The 23,852-nt window shown below is 43.4% G+C and overlaps 1 protein-coding gene across 1 annotated transcript in view; it reads right to left on the bottom strand.

Moving 5' to 3' along the window:
* Positions 1 to 22,677, bottom strand: part of LOC114628030 (solute carrier family 22 member 21) — a 28,349-nt gene extending 5,672 nt beyond the window's left edge. Inside the window, exons 1-6 of the mRNA XM_028775983.1 lie at positions 22,225 to 22,677; positions 11,944 to 12,047; positions 4,355 to 4,509; positions 3,682 to 3,853; positions 2,279 to 2,405; positions 341 to 450 (exon numbers count right to left, since the gene is read on the bottom strand). Of these exons, the coding sequence (XP_028631816.1) occupies positions 341 to 450; positions 2,279 to 2,405; positions 3,682 to 3,853; positions 4,355 to 4,509; positions 11,944 to 12,047; positions 22,225 to 22,617 (1,061 nt within the window). The 5' untranslated portion in view covers positions 22,618 to 22,677. The remainder of the gene's footprint in view (positions 1 to 340; positions 451 to 2,278; positions 2,406 to 3,681; positions 3,854 to 4,354; positions 4,510 to 11,943; positions 12,048 to 22,224) is intronic.
* Positions 22,678 to 23,852: the final 1,175 nt, after the last annotated feature.

The raw sequence follows: 23,852 nt of genomic DNA, 5'->3' as shown, positions 1-23,852 counted from the left end.
CACTTCCTCTGTCCACGAGCACAGTAGAATTGCTGTTAGCTTCTTCCTGGCTATTTACCACAGATAACCCACTGAGGGAGGGGACATGGGACAGGACAACCAAGGAAGGACTTGTGGGATTCCCTTGTGGGATCCCTAGATCTCAAGCAGCCTCCACGATCATTTTCTCCCTTTCTGGGTATCCATTACATTAAAAACTGTTATGTCCCTTTGGCTGCCATCCAATACAAGGAAGAATCCTTTATCATGTGATGACAGAGGCTTCAGCTCTGGTCTGAAGCATGTCTGTAGACAAGAGTCCTGAGAGTGGGTACGGTTCAGGCAGACCTCACTTACGCACCACAGGACTATGGACATGATGGTGAGGATCCTGATATTCCATGTTCGGACCAGATCGTAAATGTGGTGTGACTGAGACTTCTTGGGAGTTCCATCTTGTAACGTATTGGTCTAGGAAGGAGAACAAGCTGAAGGCGTGCCTCATACAGACACGCACCTAGCACCCATCACTTTCACTATTTACTTCTCAAGAGTTAGGGAGCATTCTAAGGTTCTTCCTTGAAAAGATAGAAGTTCAGTGACTCAAGGGGATGTCCAAGGCCCCTGCAGGGTTAGTCAAGGACAAACTGGAATGAAAGACAATGAGGGATAAAGAGAGTTGCACAGCAATAGTAGAAGGGCAAGCAGACAGCCACCTCACTTCATTACGCTGCCCTTCCTCACTGGCCACCTCCTATGGAGGCTTTTGGGAATCCCTATGGCAGGCTGACTCCCTGCTTTCAGTCAGAGAAAAATAAGGCAGTGTATTTTACTGAACTGACATTTAAATGGAATGAATATTTGGGGTCCTCATACCATACAGTTACTGGTCTTCTTCCAGAAAAAAAAATCCAACTGAAAACAGGAAAACTGACCTATCCTTCACCCAGAGTAACTTCTATGAGATTCAGCGAGCCAAGGCTGTCATGTCTAAACACACTGTTACTGCTTTCTTAGTTAACCCAGCTCAGCAGTTCAGCAAACTGTCAACTTGGGACTCAAATCCTCTGAAACACCCTCATTTCCTCAGTGATGCCAATGAGGCTTACAGGTTCACATAAACCTCTATCCCTTACTCAAATGCCATCAAAGCAACCTGACTTAAAATGTCCTCAGTCACATTCTAGTCCTCACTTCTTTGCTTTAAAGCCCTTCTAGGACATGCTGCTCCTGGGCTACCATTTAAGGACTCTTGGTAGCTATCAGCATCTTGGCTTCCTATAACCAAACCCCAAGTGCTCATAAGAACAGAGCATCTCAAACATGTTTGTCGCCTACACTGCAAGAAATTCCACATGGTCTATGAGAAAATGTAAAGAGAAAAGACCTGGATGGAGCATGATGAGTCAAGCCTGTCAGACACAGAATACTGCTGAGCACAAATCTACAGTGTTCTATCTTCAGACGGCAGTCCCCGAGGCATAAGAAATAAGGACTTCCCAAAATGCTAAAGTTGAAGGAAGCCTCTTTCCCATGAAGGGTGTTTACTATTAAAAAGTGATGGGTAAGCCAGACTTGGTGGCATATCTCTTTAATTTCAGCTCTTGAGAGGCAGATGAGTCAGATTATTCTTGGAGATAAATCTGGTCTACACAGAGATTTCCAGACCAGTCAGGGTTACTATAGTAAGAATCTATGTTAAAAAAGCAAGGAAGGAGGCAAGCAAGGAGGTAAGCAAGCAAGCCATGTTTAAAAATTATGATGACTTGAATGGGAAATAAAGGAAGCATGGCAAAAAAAAAAAAAAATCCTGGGCAGTTGGAATCCATTCCTCTCATCCTCTGAGGTTTGTGTGTATTTATGTTCATGAGTATATATGTGTATGCACCATATGAATGTATGTGTGTGTGTGTGTGTGTGTAGGCTACAGGTTGAACTGGGATGTCACCACCAATCACTTTTCTAGCTTATCTTTGAGACAGGGTCTCTCATTGATTGGTTGTTTGTCTGACCAGTAAGCCCCAGGGATCTTTCTGTCTTAGCTTCCCCAGTATTAGGATTACAGGCACACTCAACCATGCCTGGCTTTTTAGTCTGTTGTTGGGGATCTGAACTCGGGCCCTGATGCTTGTGTGACAAGCACTTTACAGATGAAGTCATCTCTAGTCCTCCAGCCCTTGCCTCGGCGGGGGGCACTGCTTGGGCAGGGTAAGGGCTAAGACCCTGTGAACTGTGCTGTAGGCTGCCGACCTAAAATGGGCAGTGTGAGCCTGCCCAGCAGCTTGCACATGGTATTTACCTCATTTGGATCGAAGATAGTGGAAGGTGCAACAATCCCATTAACTTTGGCAGCTTTTCGGATGATCACTTGTGCCTCTTTAATCCGGCCTTGAGAGATGAGCCATCGGGGGGACTCAGGGATGAACCTGGAAGGACAATACAATCTAGTGAGGCCTCCTGTTCACTTGCTCTCCAGAGGCTGGACATGGCTCAACTATATATGGCAAATGAGGTTTCAGACAGAGAGGCAGGTGTGTGGAATGTCCAGTGTTCATAAGACAGAAATAGAGATGGCCCAGTAACTACCTAAGCTATGAGCTCTGCTGAACACTGACTGGAGTGAGCAAACCCGAAGCATCCTCCTGTACATCTCAAGGGGATCCCCACTCTGGCTGGCACCTGCATGTCTGCAATGGTGGTGCCCCCTTCTGGGCTTGAAGGAGACAGGTATGAGATGGGCCCCTCATTCCTGGTTTCTGCTGAGTCAGGCCCACCCAGATCCTGCTATCCTATCTTCTACTCTGTCCCTGAGAGGCACGGGATCTTCTTCAGGGATCACTTAACATCCAGTTCTTCCTCACTCCACCTCTGATTTACTCAATAGACTTGTCAGTCTCTCTACACAAAACAGCATTGTTATCTAGGACAGACACTGGTGGCTATTTTCCTTATCCTTGTGACCAGGCAGCCCTCTCTCCTCTCTATTAATCAGGAACCATGCTACATTGTTAGTTGTGCTCCCATTCTTCTCCAGGATGCTCTCCACTGTGCAAGAGATGAGGAGCTCACCTTAGTCTTGTCTAGTCTTAGGAGCAATTCCTGCCAGGATCCATTCTTGGCCTCGAATAGCTTTTGGGTTTTTTTTTTTGTTGTTGTTGTCGTCATTTTTGTTTTTTGTTTTTCGAGACAGGGTTTCTCTGTATGGCCCTGGCTGTCCTAGAACTCACTCTGTAGACCAGGCTGGCCTCGACTGGAATAGCTTTTGCTTTACCTGTCCAATCTCCCCCTGTTGGCAGCACAGCTGGAGCCTGCCTTCCTCTGCATAGCCACTCAAGGAAGCTCAATTTGGAGCTCTCCCTCTCTTTACTTCCCAACCCCCTGGTCTGGGGCCTCAGCATCAAGCAGCTACAGTTCAGGTCTTGCTGGGATCTGAGAACTTCCCAGAGGTTTGTCTGGTCTCTATCTGCTTGCAGCAAATTCTTAGTTCAACCTAGAACAGGGCAGAAGAGATTCCCACTTATGTCTTGGGATTCTGTGTTGTTTTGGCTTTTCTGAGTATGGAAAGATTTTATAAATTGACTTGTAAATAATATGCACCCCTTTTTTCTGGGATCTAGAATTGGAATTTGGGGGTTACTGCTGCCCTCTACTGGATGTGACACAGAAGCCACACAGCAAGTAAGCAGCCCAAGCCACACTCACCACCAGAGAGGCCCACACAGCACTCCTGGTAAAGTAATTGCCAGCAGCAGCATCCTCCAGTCTCTGATGAAGTATGCAAACAGAGGCAGCACCATGAAGCCAAGTGCAAAAAATATGCAAACTCCTAAGGTGGCGAATATAATTCGAACTGACTTGGAAAGAATTTCTGTTCCTGTTCAAAACAAGGAAGGAGTCCAGTTAATCATTAATTAGGGTTATTTCCTTATGAATCTTCTGTGATACCATTTTTAACATAGAGACAAGGAGGCAGCCAGAGTTAGCTCTGTGTTTGGAGTCTCTAGGGGTGGGAGGCTACAACTGAACTAAGTCTTCTCTGATTTTCTCCCAGGGTGTTTCTCTGAGGTCTCTAGGCCTCTTATGAAAACATCATCACCGCACTCAGACACATGCTAAAGAGCATTAGACCCCTGTAAGTCCTTACACAAGGAAGAATTAACAAAATGCAAAGTCATTACTAAAACCACACAAGCTAAGTCAGGCCAGAAGAGAACTGGACATCAGAAGTTGGAACCACTGTCAGGCTCAACTTCCCATCTGGTAAACTAGATTTACATTATTTAATAAGGAATTCTAGCTACAAGAGATATCACAGCTTGTCTCCAGTAAAGTGAAACACAATATCTAGGACTAAACTTCAACCTGATGTCCATACCCAGGACAAATGCTGTCAGGTAGTTGGATATATGTCCCATTCCAGCAAGAGTAAAGAGCAGAGTAAACATCTCCAAGTTCACAGAGAAGACTTGTATGAAGCTGAATCCAGTGTGCATGGCCATGGTCAAAAACAGCACATTCTTGCGACCAAACCTGGAGAGAAAAGGAGGGTCACAGAGAAACAGCTGGGAGAGGCAGCAGCCACTGGCTCCACTGAGGGGCTGACTCCCAACACGGGGACTGGCACCAGGGTAGTCCCACCCTCTCAGTTTCCATGCGGACATTGAATTCCATACTTTCCAGGATGAATGTGTAGTCTGGACACTCAGGCTGCCTCAAAGGCAGTGCCACAATGATGCTAATGACTGCAGAGGATGGAAAGGCATTTGTTATGTATAAATCCACATATCATAATAATTTTTAAAGAAAAATACACATAAAAAACCTTAAATGTATATTATGTATCAGTTTGACTTTTATAACAGTATAATCCCTCACAAATTATAAAATTAACTGCACTTATTTACATTTTAAAGATGATTTGAAAAAAACATGACAGAATATTTCATATACTTGACACAATGAAACAGTCACACATATATTTTGATGAACATAAAACAGTCACATGTAGGTAACATTCAGAAGCAAAATATTTATCAAGAAATGGGTCAAACCTGCAATGTGTTAAGAAACATGCCTGGTAATTGTGTGCACTGTTTTATTACTTTAGTCAGCTGAAGCAGCCAAGATGGATAACCTGAGTCTTTCTTCTGTGGTACCAGGGCCGGAAGCCTAGTTCTAGGCCTGTATTCTACTATTGCAGTATATCCCAGTTCACAATTCTAACCTTTTTGTTTTATATTTTCTTTCACTTTTATTTATTGGGGTGCATCCATGTGGAGATCAGAGGACAACTTATAGGAGTTGATTCTTTCCATCAACCAGTTGAGTACTGTGGACTGAAGTCAGTTCATTGTGCTTGGTAGCAAACACAGTTACCTGTTGAGAAGGTAAAAGATCACCAGCCAAGCAATCTAACTTTATTTTTGAGTTAATTTTGTTTTCATTTTAATTTTATTTTATGCGTACCAGTGTCTTGCTTGCACATATGTCTGGGCACTATATGCATGCTTGGTGCCCTCAGAGGCCAGAGGAGGGGATTAGATCCCCTAGAACTGGCATTAGGTTGTGAACATATATGTAAGTGCTGGAAATTGAACCCAGGTCCTTCAAGAGCTGCCAGTGCTCTCAACGTCTGGGTGATCTCTCTGACCCCCAATATAACTCTTGGGGATCAAAAAACCCAACAAAAAATAAAGAAACCCAACAACAACAACCAAAGATCTGGAGAAATGTTTATCTTTCACAAGGACAGATGTACAAAAAGTACATCTTTTCATTTATTGAGGATGTTTTAAATTATTAGCACAATAGTTACATACAAAATTGATGTTGGGATAATGTATTTTCATGGAACCAAATATTCACAAAATGCACAAAATAAAAAAGCCTATATATAATCTATATGCCTAGAATTGGAAACTATGCAGATATGACAGCTATAGCATAATGAATTATAGAAAAAATACTTGTAATTCAAAAAATTTGAACAAATAGGTATAGTTCAACAGCAAACTGCATGTTGAACATACACAAGGACCCGGATTAAATTTCCATCACAAATGAAATGAAAACAAAAACAACTACGAAAAGAAGACCCAACACACAAAAATGTATATTATGGGAACAGATTACGGGCAACTGCACAAAAGCTGCAGAGGAACCCGGCATCATTACCTACAGTGAAGACTGCTGTCTCTGCTAAATTAGCATGTTTGCTTTCTTCAGTCATGGTTCTTTTTGGAGAATAGGTTCACATGCACTGTCTACATGGTGGACCTTCTCCTAAGTCCATGCAGACTCACACACTTTGTAAAGCATTCTCTGATACACCTGAAATAACGCTTTTTTGGGTTTCTAGGCATCTGTTCTGACTAATGTGTTTCAGTTTTCCTGAGTACCACAAAGCACGTATCAGTCCCTTCCTGAGATACAGCTTTCTATTTTCTTTACATCCGTCTTTACAAAGGGAATCTCAGTTTGGAGGCTCTCTCTCTCTCTCTCTCTCTCTCTCTCTCTCTCTCTCTCTCTCTCTGTGTGTACACACATGCCCATGTGCATATATGTGTGTATGTGTTCTCCTGTGCACATGTGTGTCAATCTCAGTGTCATTGTTCACACGCTGTCTACCTCATTTTAAGACAGGTTTCTCACTGGCATCTAGAACTCACCCACTAGGCAAGGGTGGCTTGTCAATAAGCTCCAGAGAGCCTCCTGTTCCTGCCCTTCAGTCGCTGGGATTACAAAGGCCTGGCATGCCACCCTGATATTACACGGGTGCTGGGGACTGAGCACGGAACTTCATGGTTGTGGGCCAGGTCTTTACTGACTGCTATTTCCCCAGGTTCAGGATTCAGAACTTTAAGTTTCTGTTTGTGATTTGGAGCAGTTTTAGGCTTTAGGGTTTGTTGCTTTGAACTATCCCTCCACCAATTATGACTGGCACTGCTATGGAAGTGGTTACTCATGGGCAAACACTGGGCGGGCTTCTGAGGCAACAAAATTCTTTAGCCTGACTTGCAGTTGTTGTCAGGCCACCTCCATTTTGGTTGAACTGTGACAATGACAGAATCAAAGTAATTTAGTTTCCAGAACTAAAGTAAACTTGTTTCTCTACATTCTTACCCTCCCCAACCTTAAAGATTCCCTCAGTTATGACCTGTCAAGAGAGATGTTCTTCCATCACCTGCATTCTTGAACTTATCACTCTCTGATTACTCCTAGTAACAACCAAGTATGGGCTAAAAAGGCAACCTTTCAACCTCCTCCCCAGACTATGGGATTGCACTGAAATTGCTATGAAAAGTGTAGAAGGGACACCACTGTGCCACATGGGCCAGAACTCTTCTCTGAACTCTTGCTATGCTGCTGTTGGCCAGCCTATGACGTTAACTATTTTAATAATCCCAACACGCAAGTCAACCTGAGGGAAAGCAGAGCTTCTACTTGATATTGGTCTCAGCTGGCTCACACCATGCACATTCAAGAATGCTTACTCTCATATTAAAAACTGGAAATGTTCTGCCCTCAAGAAGGAACTGGCTAGTTGGATAGGCAATAGTAACCACATTTTAATTAACTATGCTACTGGACACACACACCATTAAACACTGAGACAAGTGGATAAAAGAAATGGTCTCCAGGTCCACAGAGACACATTAAGGAAGTCAGACACTAAGGGTAGGTACTGGTCACTATGTGATGATCTCTCTGACAATGGGGCACTGATGAGGTCCAAAGAAAAAGTAACTGATGCCAATGGGGAAGCATTCAGTCTAGAATGAGAGACCATTATTAATCCTATGATATCACTTTCCACTACCTAATTTCTCTTTCAAGCTATGAAGTCCAGAAACTGAGGTAATGGAAACTGCCACCGTGAGCCATTCGTGTGGCCAAGAGATAGCATTACATGGAAAGAAGAGTCAGATTCTCAGCATATATACTGTGGCTGGTGAGCATGTATATGTGTATGTGATTAACTCAGGGCTTTAGTGAAAGGCATCAGCTGCCCAACAGGACTTTGCAGGAAGAAAGGAGCCAAACTGCAAAAAGGCTTTGTGGCTACTAGCTAGTGAAGAAGGAGACTCCGATTTGCTTGCACTGGTTTGTATGGAGAGGATGCTACAAGTCCAAGGCAGTCTAGTGTAAGCTCTATCCTCCTCCCTTCCAAAGGCTGCTCAGGACAACAGTGATCTGGGGAACACTTTCAGATCACTGCCTTCCCTTCCAAAGGCTGCTCAGGACGACAGTGATCTGGGGGACACTTTCAGATCACGTCTCTTTGGCAGCTGGAGGTTGGAAAGAAAAAAAACCCTTGTTTTTGATTTTTGGGTTTTAAAAAAATATGTTTGTTTTGTTTTTAAACAGTGTCTTACAAATAGCTAGGCTACCCTCAAAGTCTACCCTTCTGTTTAGCCTCTAGTGCCTGGATTATAGGTATGCACAACCATGCATAGACCAGAAAAACCTCATTTTGAACTTTACTTTTTAATTTATTTTATTTTGGGTGAGGGGTGAGAGGTTAGGGTGTAGGAGGGTGAAGTAGGAGTGCATGTGGTAGTCAGAGAACAACTTGCTAGAGATGGTTCTCTCCTTCTATCATGTGAGTCCCTATGACAGAACTCAGGTGGTTGAGCTTGGTGGCAAATATCTTTATTCAGAACAATCTCTTCCACCCACAGACCTAGTTTGGTCATTTTTAAAGACTGTCAACAAAATGGCAAACATACATATTTACAAAACCAGAAAATGTCAATCTACTTCTTCCCAGTGTTGTGCCTCTCATAATCCATAAAGCTAGCTTAATAATTTCAAAAAGTCAGGACAACGTGCCAGATGGTGGTGCCTTTAATTCCAGGCAGGCAGATCTGTAAATTCAATGACACACTGGTCCTTGTCTCCACCTGAGTCTCCAGACCTCAACCACAGTGGACTTTTTCTATTCCTAAGCCTCTGGTCTAGACTTTAACAATGGTGGTTTTTCCTGCCCAGAATCTTCTTCTCTCCACCTTTTTGACACCAAATTTCTACTCATCTTTCAACTCTCAGCTCATGCTTTGCTTCAGTAAACCCTCCCCTGAGCCCTGATGGACACGTCCATGGCACTCTGACCTTCCCTGGTACCATTTCCCATGGCCAAGGAAACACCCATTTCTTCAATAAGTTCAATCTATCTATCTATCTGCTTTGCTAAAAGGCAAAGCTCAAGGTGAGCAGAGATCTTCAGCAATAGTCCAGAAAACCAGAGGAGCAAGGAGCCCTGGGCCTCCATATAACCTGCCACTTGCTGACCACACACCCCGGCACATAAATTAACCATTGTGTTTTACTTGCCCCATTTACAAAATGGAAATAACAGTTCCTGTCAGAGGAGTGTGAGGATATGGTTACCTATTTGGTTTTTAAGGTGTGCTGTACTTAGAACAGAGATTGGCACATATTACATGCTACATATTTGCTAAATAAACAGAAGAAATCAATTAATGCTTGTTACTAGATTAAGAGAAGTATCATTCCCCAACAGGGAGTTACCTCAGGCTCATCCAGAGGTGGCGATCTTATGGTCACAGCCTACTGACATCTTTATTTTAAAAATTTTTTCAGTTTTTTTGAAACAGGTTTTTTTTGTGTAGCTCTGGCTGTTCTAGAACTCACTGTATATACTAGGCTGCTTTCAAACTCAGAGAACCACATGCCTCTGCTTCCTGAGTGCTGGTACTAAAGCAGTGTACCACTAGACCTGACATCCTATTGACATCTTTAGTGTACCCTGGTGGCAGTTCAGTATCTTTGTTTTTAATCACGACTTTTGAAAAATGAACCTCATGAGATATGCAGTTATGTACGTTTTCATTAGCTGAGAGTGGTGGTATATCCTTGTACTTCTAGTATCAGGAATGTGATCCAGGAGGACTGCCATACATTTAATGTCATCCTGGATTACACAGCAAGTACTAGGTCAGCTTGGGAAATGTCAGGAGCGACCCTGCTTAATCATTAACTCCTTACAAAGTCTTGGCCTCTGTGGGAAAGTACTAACCCTAGAACAAATAATCATAGATCTTATGGACAGGTAGCCTTGGTGGGAAAGTACTACCTTAGATAAGAACAAATGATCAATAAATCTTATGGACAGGTACATAGTGACCTGTTCCACTCTGCTGCTTTTGTGAACTCTTCACGCAGCCAATATCCTGTTCTGGAGAACATCTGTACTCCCCCTGAGAACACCTGTGCTCCCCAGAAACGAAGAAGACTCTACATCATCCCCTCCCCATATCCTGCTTCTATGTGTATATAACTCTGTGTGGAAAAATTAAAATTTGACAGCTTGATCAGACTTTCAGACTTGCTGTCGGTTTCTTGCGTACCCTTGCTCCCTAGTTCTCTCTTCCAGGTCTTCTGATCCCAGTTCAATGCCCCATAGGTCTGGAGCAGGGAAAGACCCTGTATTGAGGAAAAAAAAGCACCCACAAAAAACAAGGGCCAGCAAGATGGCTCAGTGGGTAAAGTACTTTCTGTGTAAGCATCATGAATTCAGTTGGATCCCTGGAACTAATATCAAAAGGATTTCACTGTATTCTCCTGATCACCAAATGAATATTTTTGCATGCATACCTCTACCCCACCGTACATATAAAAAATAACAAATACAAATTTACAAAACAACAAACAAAACCCCCAAATTTTGACTAATGATGTGAGAATGATCCATAGATGTAAACATGCAATAATATAACCCTGAGAGTATGTGGCAGAGAAAAGCAGTTTTGCTTCTCAGACAAATTGACATTTTGTCTCAGCTTGGACTTCTCTACGTACCCCTACTTGGCCAGAAGGATACTGCAGCAGCCTCTACTGCAGTGGTTCTCAACCTTCCTAATGCTGGGGCTCTTTTCATATGGTGGTGATACCTCATCAATGCATTACTACTTCAAAAATGTTATTTTGTTACTGTTAAGAATTGTAATATAAATATCTGATATGCAGAATCTGATATGGGACCCCTGTAAAAGGGGTTTCGACCCACAAGTTGAGAACCCTGTTCTCCTGGGTCTAGGAGTATCCTATCAGTGTCACCATAGCCAAGGATCTGTTGAAGTCCTCTCTGCTGACCTCAGCTGTCTGTGATAGATCCCAAAGCTCCAATGAAAGGGACTTAGCATAAAGAATCTTCTGAGAATTTCAAAAAAGCTATGGACCTTGATGAAATAACAATAAAGACAACAAACCCTCATAGACAATCTCTAATTTTATTGTTGCCTTTGGTTGCTGAGGCAGATTCTCCCTAAGTAGCCCAAGATGACTTTGAACTCTCAATCCTCTGGTCTCAGTCTTCTGAGTACTAGGATTAGAGGTGTGCATCCCGACCCATTACTTAAATTTCAAGGATGCTTTGATTTTTCTGAGCCATTAATGGACTTTAGTTAAAAGCTTTAAAATTGTACAATACTATGTTTGTAACAAATAACATTGACTCTCTTGGTCACACAGTAAATGCCATAACCACAGACCACTTTGTGAAAGGACACTAGAGTTCTGCTTCCCACAGTACTTCTCTCACCTTGCTCAGAGAGTAAGCAAATACAGAAGTGGCCACCATGGTATTGCCTAATGTACAATACAGTGCATCTACAAATGTGTAGAGTCAATCTCTCTCTTCCTCAGAGATAGGAGAGTGGTATAATCTCCTAGGGAAAGTGATTCAGACTAGTACAGAAATGAATCATGACAAAATAACTGGTCATTGGACTGGGGGTACACATGGCTTGACGACTCAGGTTTCTCTGTTCAGTAAGGATTATGAAATGATGTGGGAGGTCGTTGGCCCATTTTACTTGATATGGAGTCTATGCTAGACATAGCTGCTGCTGCTTCTGAAATGCATGGCCCTGGGCTAAGAGAACATCATCATTTGAAGTCAAGTCCAGGTATGTACTCCTTGATCAGTGCTGGACATCTTACCTGTCTGAGAGCTGTCCCGAAATGAAGGAGCCTAAGAGCACACCCACGTAAAAGAAGGAGGTGGCGAGTGGGGCCTTCCAGTCATCCTTACACACCAGGTCCCACTGTAGGAGGAGCAAAGGGATGCATCACTCATTCCTTTTCTGAAATTTAAGGCTTCTTGGACAATGAATTGGCATACCCTACATCCCCAAATGTTCTGACTATAGGAACTCGCTGATCTGGGCAATGACTTACCTGGGCAGCAATGTAGAGAAAGCAGGTGGCCTCTCCCTTTTCACCTTGTCTTTCATGGAGTAGGATCCCATGTCTTGGTTCAATTTAAGGAGGGGAGAAGGGCAAACAACAGCAATCTACCAAGCCAGACATTGATCTCTGGTCAGCAATGCTTTTTGTGCATGCTTCTGAGGATGCCAAGGGCTGTGAAAGAGGCAAGGTACTCTTTTGGGGGTAGTCTAAGAGGCAAAGCATCCAGGAAAAGATAGAGGCCACAGGGCTGACAGTGTTCTGTCTAGACCTACTCCATCAGCTCTGCTTGGGCTCCCATCAAGGCAATAGCCCTTAAGTCCCTGTGATATTCTAAACTGGAATATCTGATACCACACTCCAACAGGACTAAACTCAGTAGGCCTTGGAGCTCTGGTCTGGGAGTCTGGAAGCTGGGTGTTAACTGCTACTTTAGTATTAACAGGTTTATAAGGCCCTACTCATCACACTGATCAGAGCTTTATTTCCTTGTCTAGAAAACAGAGATTGGGGCAGAAAATAGGCTTTTCTGCTTGCATTTCCACAATTCAAAATGTGGTTCCACTGCAGTTACCACAACCAGGAAGTGATCTGTGCAGGGAAGAGTGGGGTACATGGGGAAACGGTGACACTTAGATACTTAGATGTCTCAGCCCAATATGGAGCTGGAAGTCTAGCAGACAGTCCAAACAGGGACTTCAGTGGTTCCCAGAAAGATACTGCTTGGTCAGAGACTGTGTACAGAAGGAAACTTTGCGGACCTTAGCAGACGTCATGCATGGAAGGTTGTAGGAAGTAAGTTTCCTGGAGATGCCCTACTGTTTTGTATGGCTGCGATGGGTATGCTCCGGAGGGGCATGAACCCCAGATTCATTAACTTCATCCCAAGATTGCTTCTCACTGCTGATATGCCTTTCCTGCCATTATTACATAGGCTAATGATTCCTAGGTATTGGCCCACTCTATTGGGCAAATTTCCTGCAGATCAACATGAAGATGAACTTTCATTGAATTAATGCTGTTTAGATGTATTAATGATTTTACAGAATTCCTGATTTGACTCAAATAATTTTAGCAAGGTAGAAAGTTTAAGAAGATAGTTTTAGTTGTTTTGCCAGAAAAATATAATAAAGTTAGAATCAAGAATAGAATGTGTCCCTCCTCATAGAATAGTAGGTAAAGGCTACATGAAAAAGAGCCTTTTCTTTTGGATTGGCTTCAATCCTCAACACTGCACACACCAGGTATGGTGGTTCATGTGTGTAATCCCTGAAGTGGAAACTTAAGGGTTTTTTTTTGAAAGTCGGCTGCATGGTGTTTTGCTGGGGCAAACACATGAAGGAGTGTTTTGTTAAAGTGGACACAGGAGTGAAAGGCTAAGACAGATTCATGAAGGAATGTTTCAATGAAGCAGACACAGGAGAGAGGATGTTCTACTAAAGCAAGCACATGAAAAGACATGTGATAAAGGATTCTTTGCTGATGACACATATGTGTTGGTCTGCCTTACACTGTGTAGTTGAGCTGCATTTGTTGAGACTCCATAGAGAGAAACGCGCCAAAAAAACTTCTGGTGGTATACAGCAGTTTGTTGCTGCTTCCAAGAACTAGGGCTGATTGGATGTACATGCTGAGGCAAGATACCTGCTGAGGCAAGGCATGTGATGATTAGAGGGTATAAATAGGACTCCAAGAAGTGACAGAGCATGGCTTATTGGTACAGTTAGCTGTGAAATGCTTGTGGGTCTTATGTCTTTGCTGATCTTCACTTCCCTGAGAGAGGCACAGCTGAGAACTTCTCCTGGTGTTCCTGTTGGTCCCTCCTGCTGACTCTAGCCGAGGCTGGGGCCTGGCTGTCTCTGCTAGGTCGTGTCATCACTGTTACTAACCAGACTCTACTGAACTGGACTGCTGGTGTATCCGTGAAGTGTTTGCAAGTGGATCGAGCTGCTGCTGCTAACCTGTGAACTGAACTGCCAGTTTCCAGACAACCCAGACAGGAGTTGCACCAAAGAGCCTTTCTGAACAGACCCACTTCCCCTATATCCTTTCTTTTCTACTACCTCTGGTGGGTGGTGGGTTACAAGGAAGGGTAAAGCATTTAAGAGCTATCACTAAAATAGGATTTGAAAAAAAATTAAAGTAACAAATCCCAGCTCTTGGGAAGAAGGATCAGAATGTCAATATTCAAGGTCTGGTAGATGCCATGGAGGAGGAGCTGCAGTGGGCAAGTGAGTTTCCTGGAGATGCCCCACTGTTTTGTACAGCTGCAATGGGTGAATTCTGGAGAGGCACAGCCCTAGGAACTTTGTCCCAGGATTGCTTCTTGCTACCAATGTGCCTTCTCATGTTTCTCATTGCTATATTCCTCATATATAAGGCACAGGCATGGTATTATTACTTCCTGAATGATAGCCCATTCTGTTGGGCAAGTTTCCTGCAGATCAGCATAAAGATGAATTTTCCTGAGATAATGCTGTTTAGATCAATTAATGATTTTGTAGAATTCTGGATGTTATTGAAATAGTTTTAGGAAGTTAGTTGATTGAAAGTTAAAGGAGATGGTCTAAGTTGTTTTTCTAGAAAGATATAATAAAGTTAGAATTAAGAGTAGAATGTGCCCCCTCCCGTGTAGAATAGTGAGGGCTACATATGTTAGAAAAGGAGTACAGTGAGCTTTTATGTGTTACAAACATGTAATTTTACTAGAGAGAAAAGTAGGCTTGGGACCAGTTAAATGATCAAAGAAAACATTTCATTCTGTATTGGGTCTGAGTTCCCAGGTCTTGTGACCTATAGATATGGCTGCAGGTTTTGCTGTGCAACATGAAAAGATAGGGTTATAAATAAAGAGTAAATAATTCTATTATAAGTATAAAAATAAAGGGTAAATGATTAGCCAGTTTAGCTGAACTAGACTATGTTGAAAATACTATGTAAGATAGATGATGACCTATTTCTTGGTAAATACAAATTGTCATCAGCTAAGCATATGAAAATACAAATTGTCATCATAGCATAATGCGAAATACATTTAGTCCAACTTCACAAGTCCCATAGTCTATAACAGTCTCAACAATGTTAAAAGTTCAGTCTCTTCTGAGATTCATCTAATCACTTAACTAATCTCCTCAAAAATTAAAAAACAGATTACATATTTCCAACATCACAGGATATACATTACCATTCCAAAATAGTCAGAATACTGGACCAAAGCAAACCAAAAAACCTGTTGGGCAAACTCCAAACTCCGCATCTCCATGTCTGATAGTAAAGTGCTTTCGTATTTCCAACTCCTTTCATCTTTGTTGACTGCAACAAACTTCTTTCTCTTGGGCTGGTTCCACTCCTTTAGCACCTTTACTCAGCAGGTACTCCATGGCTTGGGCATCTCTAGTATCTTGGGGTATCCAAGGCAACTTAAACTTTATACCTTCTTGTTCTAATGTCTGGGATCCACACATGATCTGAGCTTCTCTAAAGGGCTTGGGTCACTTCTTCAACTCTGCCCTCTGTAGTACTTTAGGCTCTGGTTGACTCCACCCCACTACCAGTGCTGTTCTTGGTAGTCATCTTATGGTACTGGCATTCCCAATATGCTAGGTCTTCTGCTGCAACTAGGCTTCACCAATAGCTCTCTTCATGGTGCCAAGCCTCGACTTCTTTGCATTATCCCTTCATTCCTGGGCTGTCAACTGCAAGTAAGGCTGCACCTTCACCAATGGCTTTTCCTGGTCTCTCACAGTGCCAAGCCTCAGCTGCTCTCCATGACACTTCATGCCTTCAAAACTAGTACCATCTGGGTGATTGATTCTTATACATTACCAAGCCTAGCTGAAGCATGAGGTACAACGTTGGCTATTCCTGGAACACAGCTTCTTTATGCTCTCAGAAAACCCTTCCCAGATTACACCTCAGTGATGCTGGTCTCTCCTTCTATCACCATTTTGCATCTTAAAAGATTCATGAAGGGCTTGTCTTCTGGGCCTTTTCATTGTGGAGGAGTAGATTTTACACAACGATTCCACACTAGCATTGCAATTTTCCTAAGCCTTAAAATTCCTTCATCAACACTAAGCAAGGAATATCAGACATCTCCAACTCCTTTTCAGTAGGCCATCTTTTGAGAAACACTTCAGCCAACCATTCAAACTTCTGACACATTTTTATAACTTGTGAGCTTCCATATTAAACCTAGAATCTCAACTCAGAGGCCCATATCAATAAACTCAGCCTGATCTAGTTTTATGTTTCTTCCACCATTATCCCACATCCTTAAAATTCAATCTCACGGCCTGAGTTTCCGGTGGTTCCGGGCTCTTGGTGTTCCCGGCGATGTCTTGGTTTCGAGCGGCTTCAGAGATCCCAAGCCCCGTAGACCAGGACGTGTTTGACGAGGAAGCGGACGAGTCTCTGCTAGTGCAGCGGGAATGGCAGGGTCACATGCGGAAACGAGTCCAAGTAAATGGACGGGACCTGGGACACGCGGGGAAAGGGGCCCCCACGTGGGACACGGGCTCCCGCGAACAGGGGCACGCAGAAGGAAGCCTGGGCGGGGGAGTAGGCTCTCTGACCGAGCGCGCCCCAACGGTGCCTCCGTCTTAGGATTTCCCAGTTGTTTATTGATAACTTTTAAAACAGGCGCGTTCATTCTGAGCCCCAGCCGGGTTTGGAGCAGGGGCACTGATCGACCAAACGTGAACTTTATTCAGTCCCTCGAGAGTTTGTAGTTCGGGGAGGAGAAGAGCTGAGGAGGAGACACACCCACTAGCCTAATGGCCGGCAGAGAACGCAGATTCACATTTGTTCAGTGGGTGGAGAGTCCACAGTTAGGCGTGGTGTTTACAGAGGCTTGGAAAAGGTGAACTGAAGAAGTCGTCTAGGGGAAGGTAGAGAAGGGAATACTGTTCCATCTTTACTTTAAATGCCTCTTCACCAACAAGCAAGCCAGAATTGCCAGAAATAACCTGAAGGCTAGCATAGATAAGTAGAAGCAGATCTAGAGATAGCTATACATTAAAGTCAAGAGACTGTAGAAACTGACACAATATTTATATCATTGAATGGCTAATAAAGTACTAAAACTCACCTTATTTACGTATTGATTAAAGATGTTCAATTCCATGAAAAATAGAAAAAAAGATACAGTTTGAGCTAAACTGTAAAGAAAAGGAACTACTTAGTTTTCTAGGTAATGAGGACTTGGCAATATTTTCTCAAAATGTAACAAACTATTTCTGCCTGAACTGCAACTTTGCTTGTTATTTACATTGGAATTTTTAAAAAGGACAAAAAACATTATTGCTTTGACATTCGATATATAATCTAGCCTAGACCAAATCACAATCAGACTTTTGTTCCATGACCCAGGAACAGGAGAGGAGTTTTTCATCACTTTTCGCCACCTGAAGTTAATATGAAATGCCTGACTTGAGAGCCACCCAGATAATTGTCCCTTACTGACAGCTTCCATCACTGTCTAACCAGTATTTAGCTGTGCATTCATTAGAGACTGGCTGGAGGACCTTGTAAAGGACTATAAAACTGTATTCTGCTAGTTTCTTAGATCCCTGTTTAAAATGCACAGAAATTGGGGCAGCAGAATTTGAAATAGTGTTGTAGATACTATTGCATTCTTCAAGTATCAAAGTAACATTTGATGGCTGGGTTTTTATTTTGAAACTTCGTGGTACTGGGGATTGAACCTAGGACCTCATGAACGATTTCCATATTGAAATCTCAAACCCACAGAATATTAAAGTCTTTAAATTGTCAGTGTTGTTCTACACTCTATTTTCCATAGATATAACCATCTCTAACAGTGATGTCCACTCTAAGATTTGAGTGTAATAAATCTTGAAATTTTATCTAGACATACCCTAAGATTCCCTAAATAGTATATAAGGTGTTTATGATGTTACAAAGAGATAGGACTTCATGGGACCATATTATGTCTGAACCTCATTTTTGGCCAAAGTAGAACTCTGTGGCACAAGACTATCTGGCATACCGCTTACTAACTGCTTTCATGGTAAACCCAGATAAAGACCAAACTGTGATTCTCACCCTATTCAAAGTAAGGTTACAGCTTTTATTGCTTTGTGTTCTAGTCTAAGACACAGGAGGAAATAGTTACATGTATGTGTGTATATAGATTGGATGGAGTCTTTGACTTATTTTTTATTATACCCAAATTTGTCCAGTAGATAAAATAAACATATGCTGTTCATAAAAAAAAAATTCAATCTCACACATATTCCCCAAAACTTCTGCTTGAATAAATTAGCAAACTCATTAATCTCCTTAGTAGTGTAGCACATTTCCTCATGGACTAGACTTTCTAACTTTCTGTCTAGGGGCTTGCTTCACCTTGATTTTGGTTATAGGTCTAGTGGAAACTATTGGTGGGTCTTGAAGAACATCAGTATTGTCTTGCCTGGCATTTTCTTCAGAGAAAGTCATTGCTGGTTTATCAAACAATGAAGGATTAATTTCCTCAGGTGAAAAGGGCAATATTTCAAGGGGTGGGGCGGCAGATACTACTTCCTCAGGTGAGGTGAGATTCCCCTTGAGAATCTGAGGATTTTAAGTTCTTAGCTTTAATAGGGTCTTCCCACACATTCCCACCCCAAGTTATAGGATTCTATTCTTTGCCACTTAATGCCCTTACTTTAACTGCTGACACTGTCTGGGGCTGAAACATGAATTTTCGCTGTAACTCAGCCAACCTTCTAATGAGTACTTCGGTTTGATTTTTCTGCAACTGGAGCTCTATGGCTGCTGGAGAGAAGATTCTCTTCATGGGCACACTTAGAAACACTTAGATTGAATTTTTTTCATCTGGAGCTGGTCAATTTTATCATGCAGCTCATTCCTTTCTATTGTCAATTTATCCAGAGATGCTAAGAGCAATGAGCCAGCAAAATAATTTTCCTTATTTTCTCCCAAGCTGTAGAAATTTTCATATACTATGTCACCTAATTCACTGACAGTCACAATTGATGGATCAAGATAATGAAAGGCATTTACTTCTTTAAGTTTAAAATATAGTTTCCACCATGGCCTTCAATAATCTCCAAGCTCCCTGAGTGTCTGGAGAGGTTTCGGTTGTTGAAGGTACTGATGAATTAGAAGGTGCTGGCAAATTTTTAGACAATTCCAGATTAAAAGATTCATCCTTATACTTCTGCTCCTCTAGAACCACTCCCAGTACCAACTTCTATGTTGGTCAGAGTTCTCTAGAGTTACAGTATGGAATGTCTCTATATATTAAGGGAAATTATTGGAATGACTTACAGTCAGTAGTCCAACTAACCCAAAAATAGGCATCTGTGAATGAGAAGTCCAAGAATGAATGGGAAGTCCAAGAATCTAGTAGTTACTCAGTCCCTTGAGGCTGGGTGTTTCAGCTGGTCTTCTGTATAAACTGGAATCCTGAAGAAGTAAGTTCCAACAGATGTGCTGACAAGTAAGTGCAAGCAGATGAGGAAGAACAAACACTTCTTTTTTCCATTGTCCTTATGTAGGCCCCCAGCAGAAGGTATGGCCCAGATTAAAGGTATGTACCACCAGGCCTGGATTTGGAACTTGCTCTGTCCCAGGCTGGCCTCAGAGATCTGTTTGCCACTGTCTCCTAGGATTAAAGGCATGTACTATCTTGCCTGAGCCTAAGCTTTTCATGGGCATGATGCCTCAAGATCTGGATCACAGATGTACCCTCCATTTCTGAATTGTAGTTCATTCCAGATGTAGTCAAGTTGACAACCAGGAATAGCCATTACAGAGAGGAATATGGTGGTTTGAATGTGCTTGGCTCATGGGAAGTAGCACTATTAGGAGGTGTGGCCTTGTTGGAGTAGGTGTAGCCTTGATGAAGGAAGTGTGTGTCTGTGGGGGTGGGCTTTGAGGCCCTATGCTCAAGTTCTACCGAGTGTAAAAGAGAGTCTCCTTCTGGCTGCCTTTGGATCAAAATGTAAAACTCTGAGCTCCTCTTCCAGCACCAGGCCTACTTGCCTGCTGTCATGCTTCCTGCCATGATGATGATGGACTGAACCTCTGAAACTGTAAGTCAGCTCCAATTAAATGTTGTCCTTTATAAGAGTTGCCTTGGTCATGGTGTCTCTTTATAGCAATGATACCCTAAGTAAGACGATGAGCTTACCCATGAACCTAGTATTCCTGTACTCTGGCTACTTAGCTATATAATTAAAGCACTGGAAGCCCAGACCATCAATACTTATACTTGGTGAGGGGATGGGCGTAATTGGCCATGAGTCAAGATTCATGGCTGGAGAGCTGTAAGAGGAGAATCAAACTTTGAGAATCTAGAACAGCTATGACCAGAGATCTACACTTCTTTCTAGTCAGAAATGTGCCTCTCTAGTAGGTTCAACTCAGGTTCTCTGGGTTCAAGGGTATATTAATATTTTCAAGTATTTTCAAACTGTTCACAGAGATAGACTCTTTATCTCATTCATGTCTCTAGCAAACTGTTAAGCTTTCTTTCAGAGGACCCCGTGCCCTCTTTCGGCTTCCACAGGTACTACATTTATGTGGTACTTCAAATATATGCATGCAAAACACTCATACATATAAAATCCTTCAAAAAAAAGTTGTTGAGGTTGTTTAAAAGAGGAAGGAACATAACTTTTATTTATCATTTAATTCATATGTTAGTATGATACTTGTCTATGCATATGTGTATAGACATGAATGCTTACATGGAGACTAGAGGAATATAGTGAGTGTTCTGCTTTATTCCTTTGAGACAGAGTCTCTCACTGAACTGTGTTGCTGTGCCTGGCTTTTCTTTCCCTGCTTTTACAAAAGAGTATTTAAAAAAATTGTGTATGAGTATTTGTCTATGTGAGTGCATGCTCACTCTATGTAGTGAGCAGAAGAGGGTGTTGGATTATCTGAGACTGGAGTTACAGGTGGTTGTAAGCTGCCTGATGTGGGTTCTAGAAACTGAACTCGAGGACCTCTTTTATTTTTTCCTTCATTTCTCTCTCTCTCTCTCTCTCTCTCTCTCTCTCTCTCTCTCCTCTTCTTCTTTCTTTCTTTCTTTCTTTCTTTCTTTCTTTCTTTCTTTCTTTCTTTCTTTCTAGTATAGGAGATTGTATCCAAAATCAGATCTTTCTTTATGATTGAGTAGCAAGCACTCTTACTCACTAAGTTCTCTCTCTAGCCCCAAGAAGTACCTCTTGACCTCATATATAGTGAGGATTATTTTTTTATTATGGAGAGAGAGGGGTGGGTACAGACCCCAGGAAATTACAATTGGTGCCCAAGTCCCCAAAACACATCCACATGAACCATTAAACAGTATGTCACATCCCCAGCTGAGTGACTGAGAAAGCGTCAAAATCACCCAAGAATAAGTGTCAGGGGATGAGGAATTAGGTTTCCATTGCTCTTCAGAGAAGGTTCTATGCCTTAACTAACCTCTCCAGTGATCTTGTATCAGAATACTGTGGAAAAGACTCCATACCAACAAATCACCCTGGATAGATCTGCAGATACAGGGTCCTTAAGAAGTAACAATCCATCGAGGGCAAACAGAAAACAGTTTCTCATGGGGCATGGTAAGACTTCATTTTGGGGTGAGGTTAGGTGACAGAAAGAAGAGTAACTACAGAAAGGGTAGAGAGTTTGGAACATATGTTTTTTTAACTTTAAAAAGTTCTGTAAAGAGTATTTCCTTTCTGAATAGAGGCTAAAACTGTGTCCTCCTCTCTGGAGCAAGTCCGAATCCCACCCCTCTGAATCACATCACTATCTTGAGGAAGTCCCACCACTCAGGGTCTCAGGGCATGTCCTAGGGGCTGTACCTTCTGGACTCTAACTTCAATGTGACCCTATGGACGAATAGCCAGCCTGACACTTGTATTCTGAGGGGCGTACTGTGGCTAGAAGTCATCTCATAAAATGTTCCTGGGCCACCTGACTGGAGGATGCTCATCAGCCCGTGCGTTGGACGAAGGGCTACAACCGTCGTTCGCGATGTCACCAGACCCTGACAGGGCTGCCACCTACCTCTGTCACGATGGTGGACAGGAAGATGTCCTTGTTGTACTCCCAGCCATCCAGGCAGTTCTCCTGCTCCAGCTGCTCCAGGTCCACATCCCGTCCTGGCTCCAGCCCCAGCGCAGAGAAGTTGGCGATGGTGGCCAGTCGGTAGCGGCGGCACTTCTGGAGCACCTGTTCTTCGTTCTTCTTCTCCAACGGGATACTGTGGTTGCGCCACGCGCTGCTCAGATTCACGGTGTCAGGTACCAGGCAACGGTGCTCCGGGGTCGCCGTCAGGAACACGCCAGACAACCCAGTAAAGCCATTGGGGATGAAGCTGGCGCTGAGCAGGAAGAAGATGAGGCGCTGGAAGGGCCCCCACTCGCCCAGGAAGGCGGTCACCTCGTCGTAGTCCGGCATATAGTCGGCAGCCCACGGGGTCCCGCCGGGAATCCGAGGACACTTAGGCGCAGTGGGCGGCGCACGGTTTGTGTGTGTGCGTGCGCGCGGAGCACCAGTCACTCGTCAAAGAGGAGTGCGAGAAAGCGTCAGGAGACGTTTTCCACACCGACAAGCTCGTGAGTTCCTCCCTCCGCCTCAGACCCCGTCAGCGCCAAAGACACCCAGAGCGTGAGGCCATGATGGACTCCGTGTCCGGCCTAGACTGCAAGGCCCGCCGTGCTGCCCTGAGGGGAAACTTGGAGCGGACGGGGCAGGAGCCTGCGTGATCCGAGGTGGGCACTGGACGCGCGTGTACGTGAGGCGGACCTGGTCCCCGACTCCGAACTGGCTGGACGGTGCGGAAGCCGGAAGGAGCCTGGCTTCAGAATTGCGTGGGCGTGAGGGAGGCTTGGCGTCCCTTGCCCACTACTCGAGCTGTTCGCTGAGGAAAGCCCTGAGGTGAAGTCTCTCCTTTTTCAGCCCAGAGAGTAAGCAAGTCGGACTGGGGGCGGGGCCTCCGTAGTCTCCGCCCCGAAGAAGCTGCTACTAGGGGAGGGACGTATCTTCTCAAGCCACACCCCCGAGCAAGTCGCCAGAGTTCCTTTCAGGAAGTGGTGACCAAGCTGGGTGTTGACTTGCAGAAAGGTTTAGGATTTCAGTATGAAATACCCTCTCAACTTTTTGTTATGGGTCAGAAAGGGATTGTATCCCGCCAGAAATCTGCTCCTTTCAGAGGACCTGAGTTTAATTCCAAGCACACATTGGCGGCTTACAACCTTCTGGAACTTCAGTTCCAGGGGAACTAATGCCCTTTTCTGGTCTCCCGGACACCAGGCATACATTTAGTGCACAGACATACATGCAGGCAAAACGCCCACTCACATAAAGTAAAATCATAATAATCATTAAAAGACTGAGACAAAATTTGAAACCGTGGTCATGAGGCTGTGGGCAATGAATTTTAATTCCCAGGTTCTGTTCTGTGCTTTATGTTCTTAAAGATTAAGAAATCATGCCGGGCGGTGGTGGCGCACGCCTTTAATCCCAGCACTCGGGAGGCAGAGGCAGGCGGTTTTCTGTTCGAGGCTAGCCTGGTCTACAGAGTGAGTTCCAGGACAGCCAGCGCTACACAGAGAAACCCTGTCTCGAAAAAAAACCAAAGAAAAAAAAGACTAAGAAATCATTCTATCGTTCATCAAATTGATGTAAGCAAA

This window comes from Grammomys surdaster, unplaced genomic scaffold (genome assembly GCF_004785775.1).
Source record: "Grammomys surdaster isolate TR1022 unplaced genomic scaffold, NIH_TR_1.0 262, whole genome shotgun sequence".
Taxonomy (NCBI): domain Eukaryota; kingdom Metazoa; phylum Chordata; class Mammalia; order Rodentia; family Muridae; genus Grammomys; species Grammomys surdaster.
The sequence above is the reverse complement of the archived record's forward strand: the minus strand, read 5'-3'. Positions and strand labels throughout refer to the sequence as shown.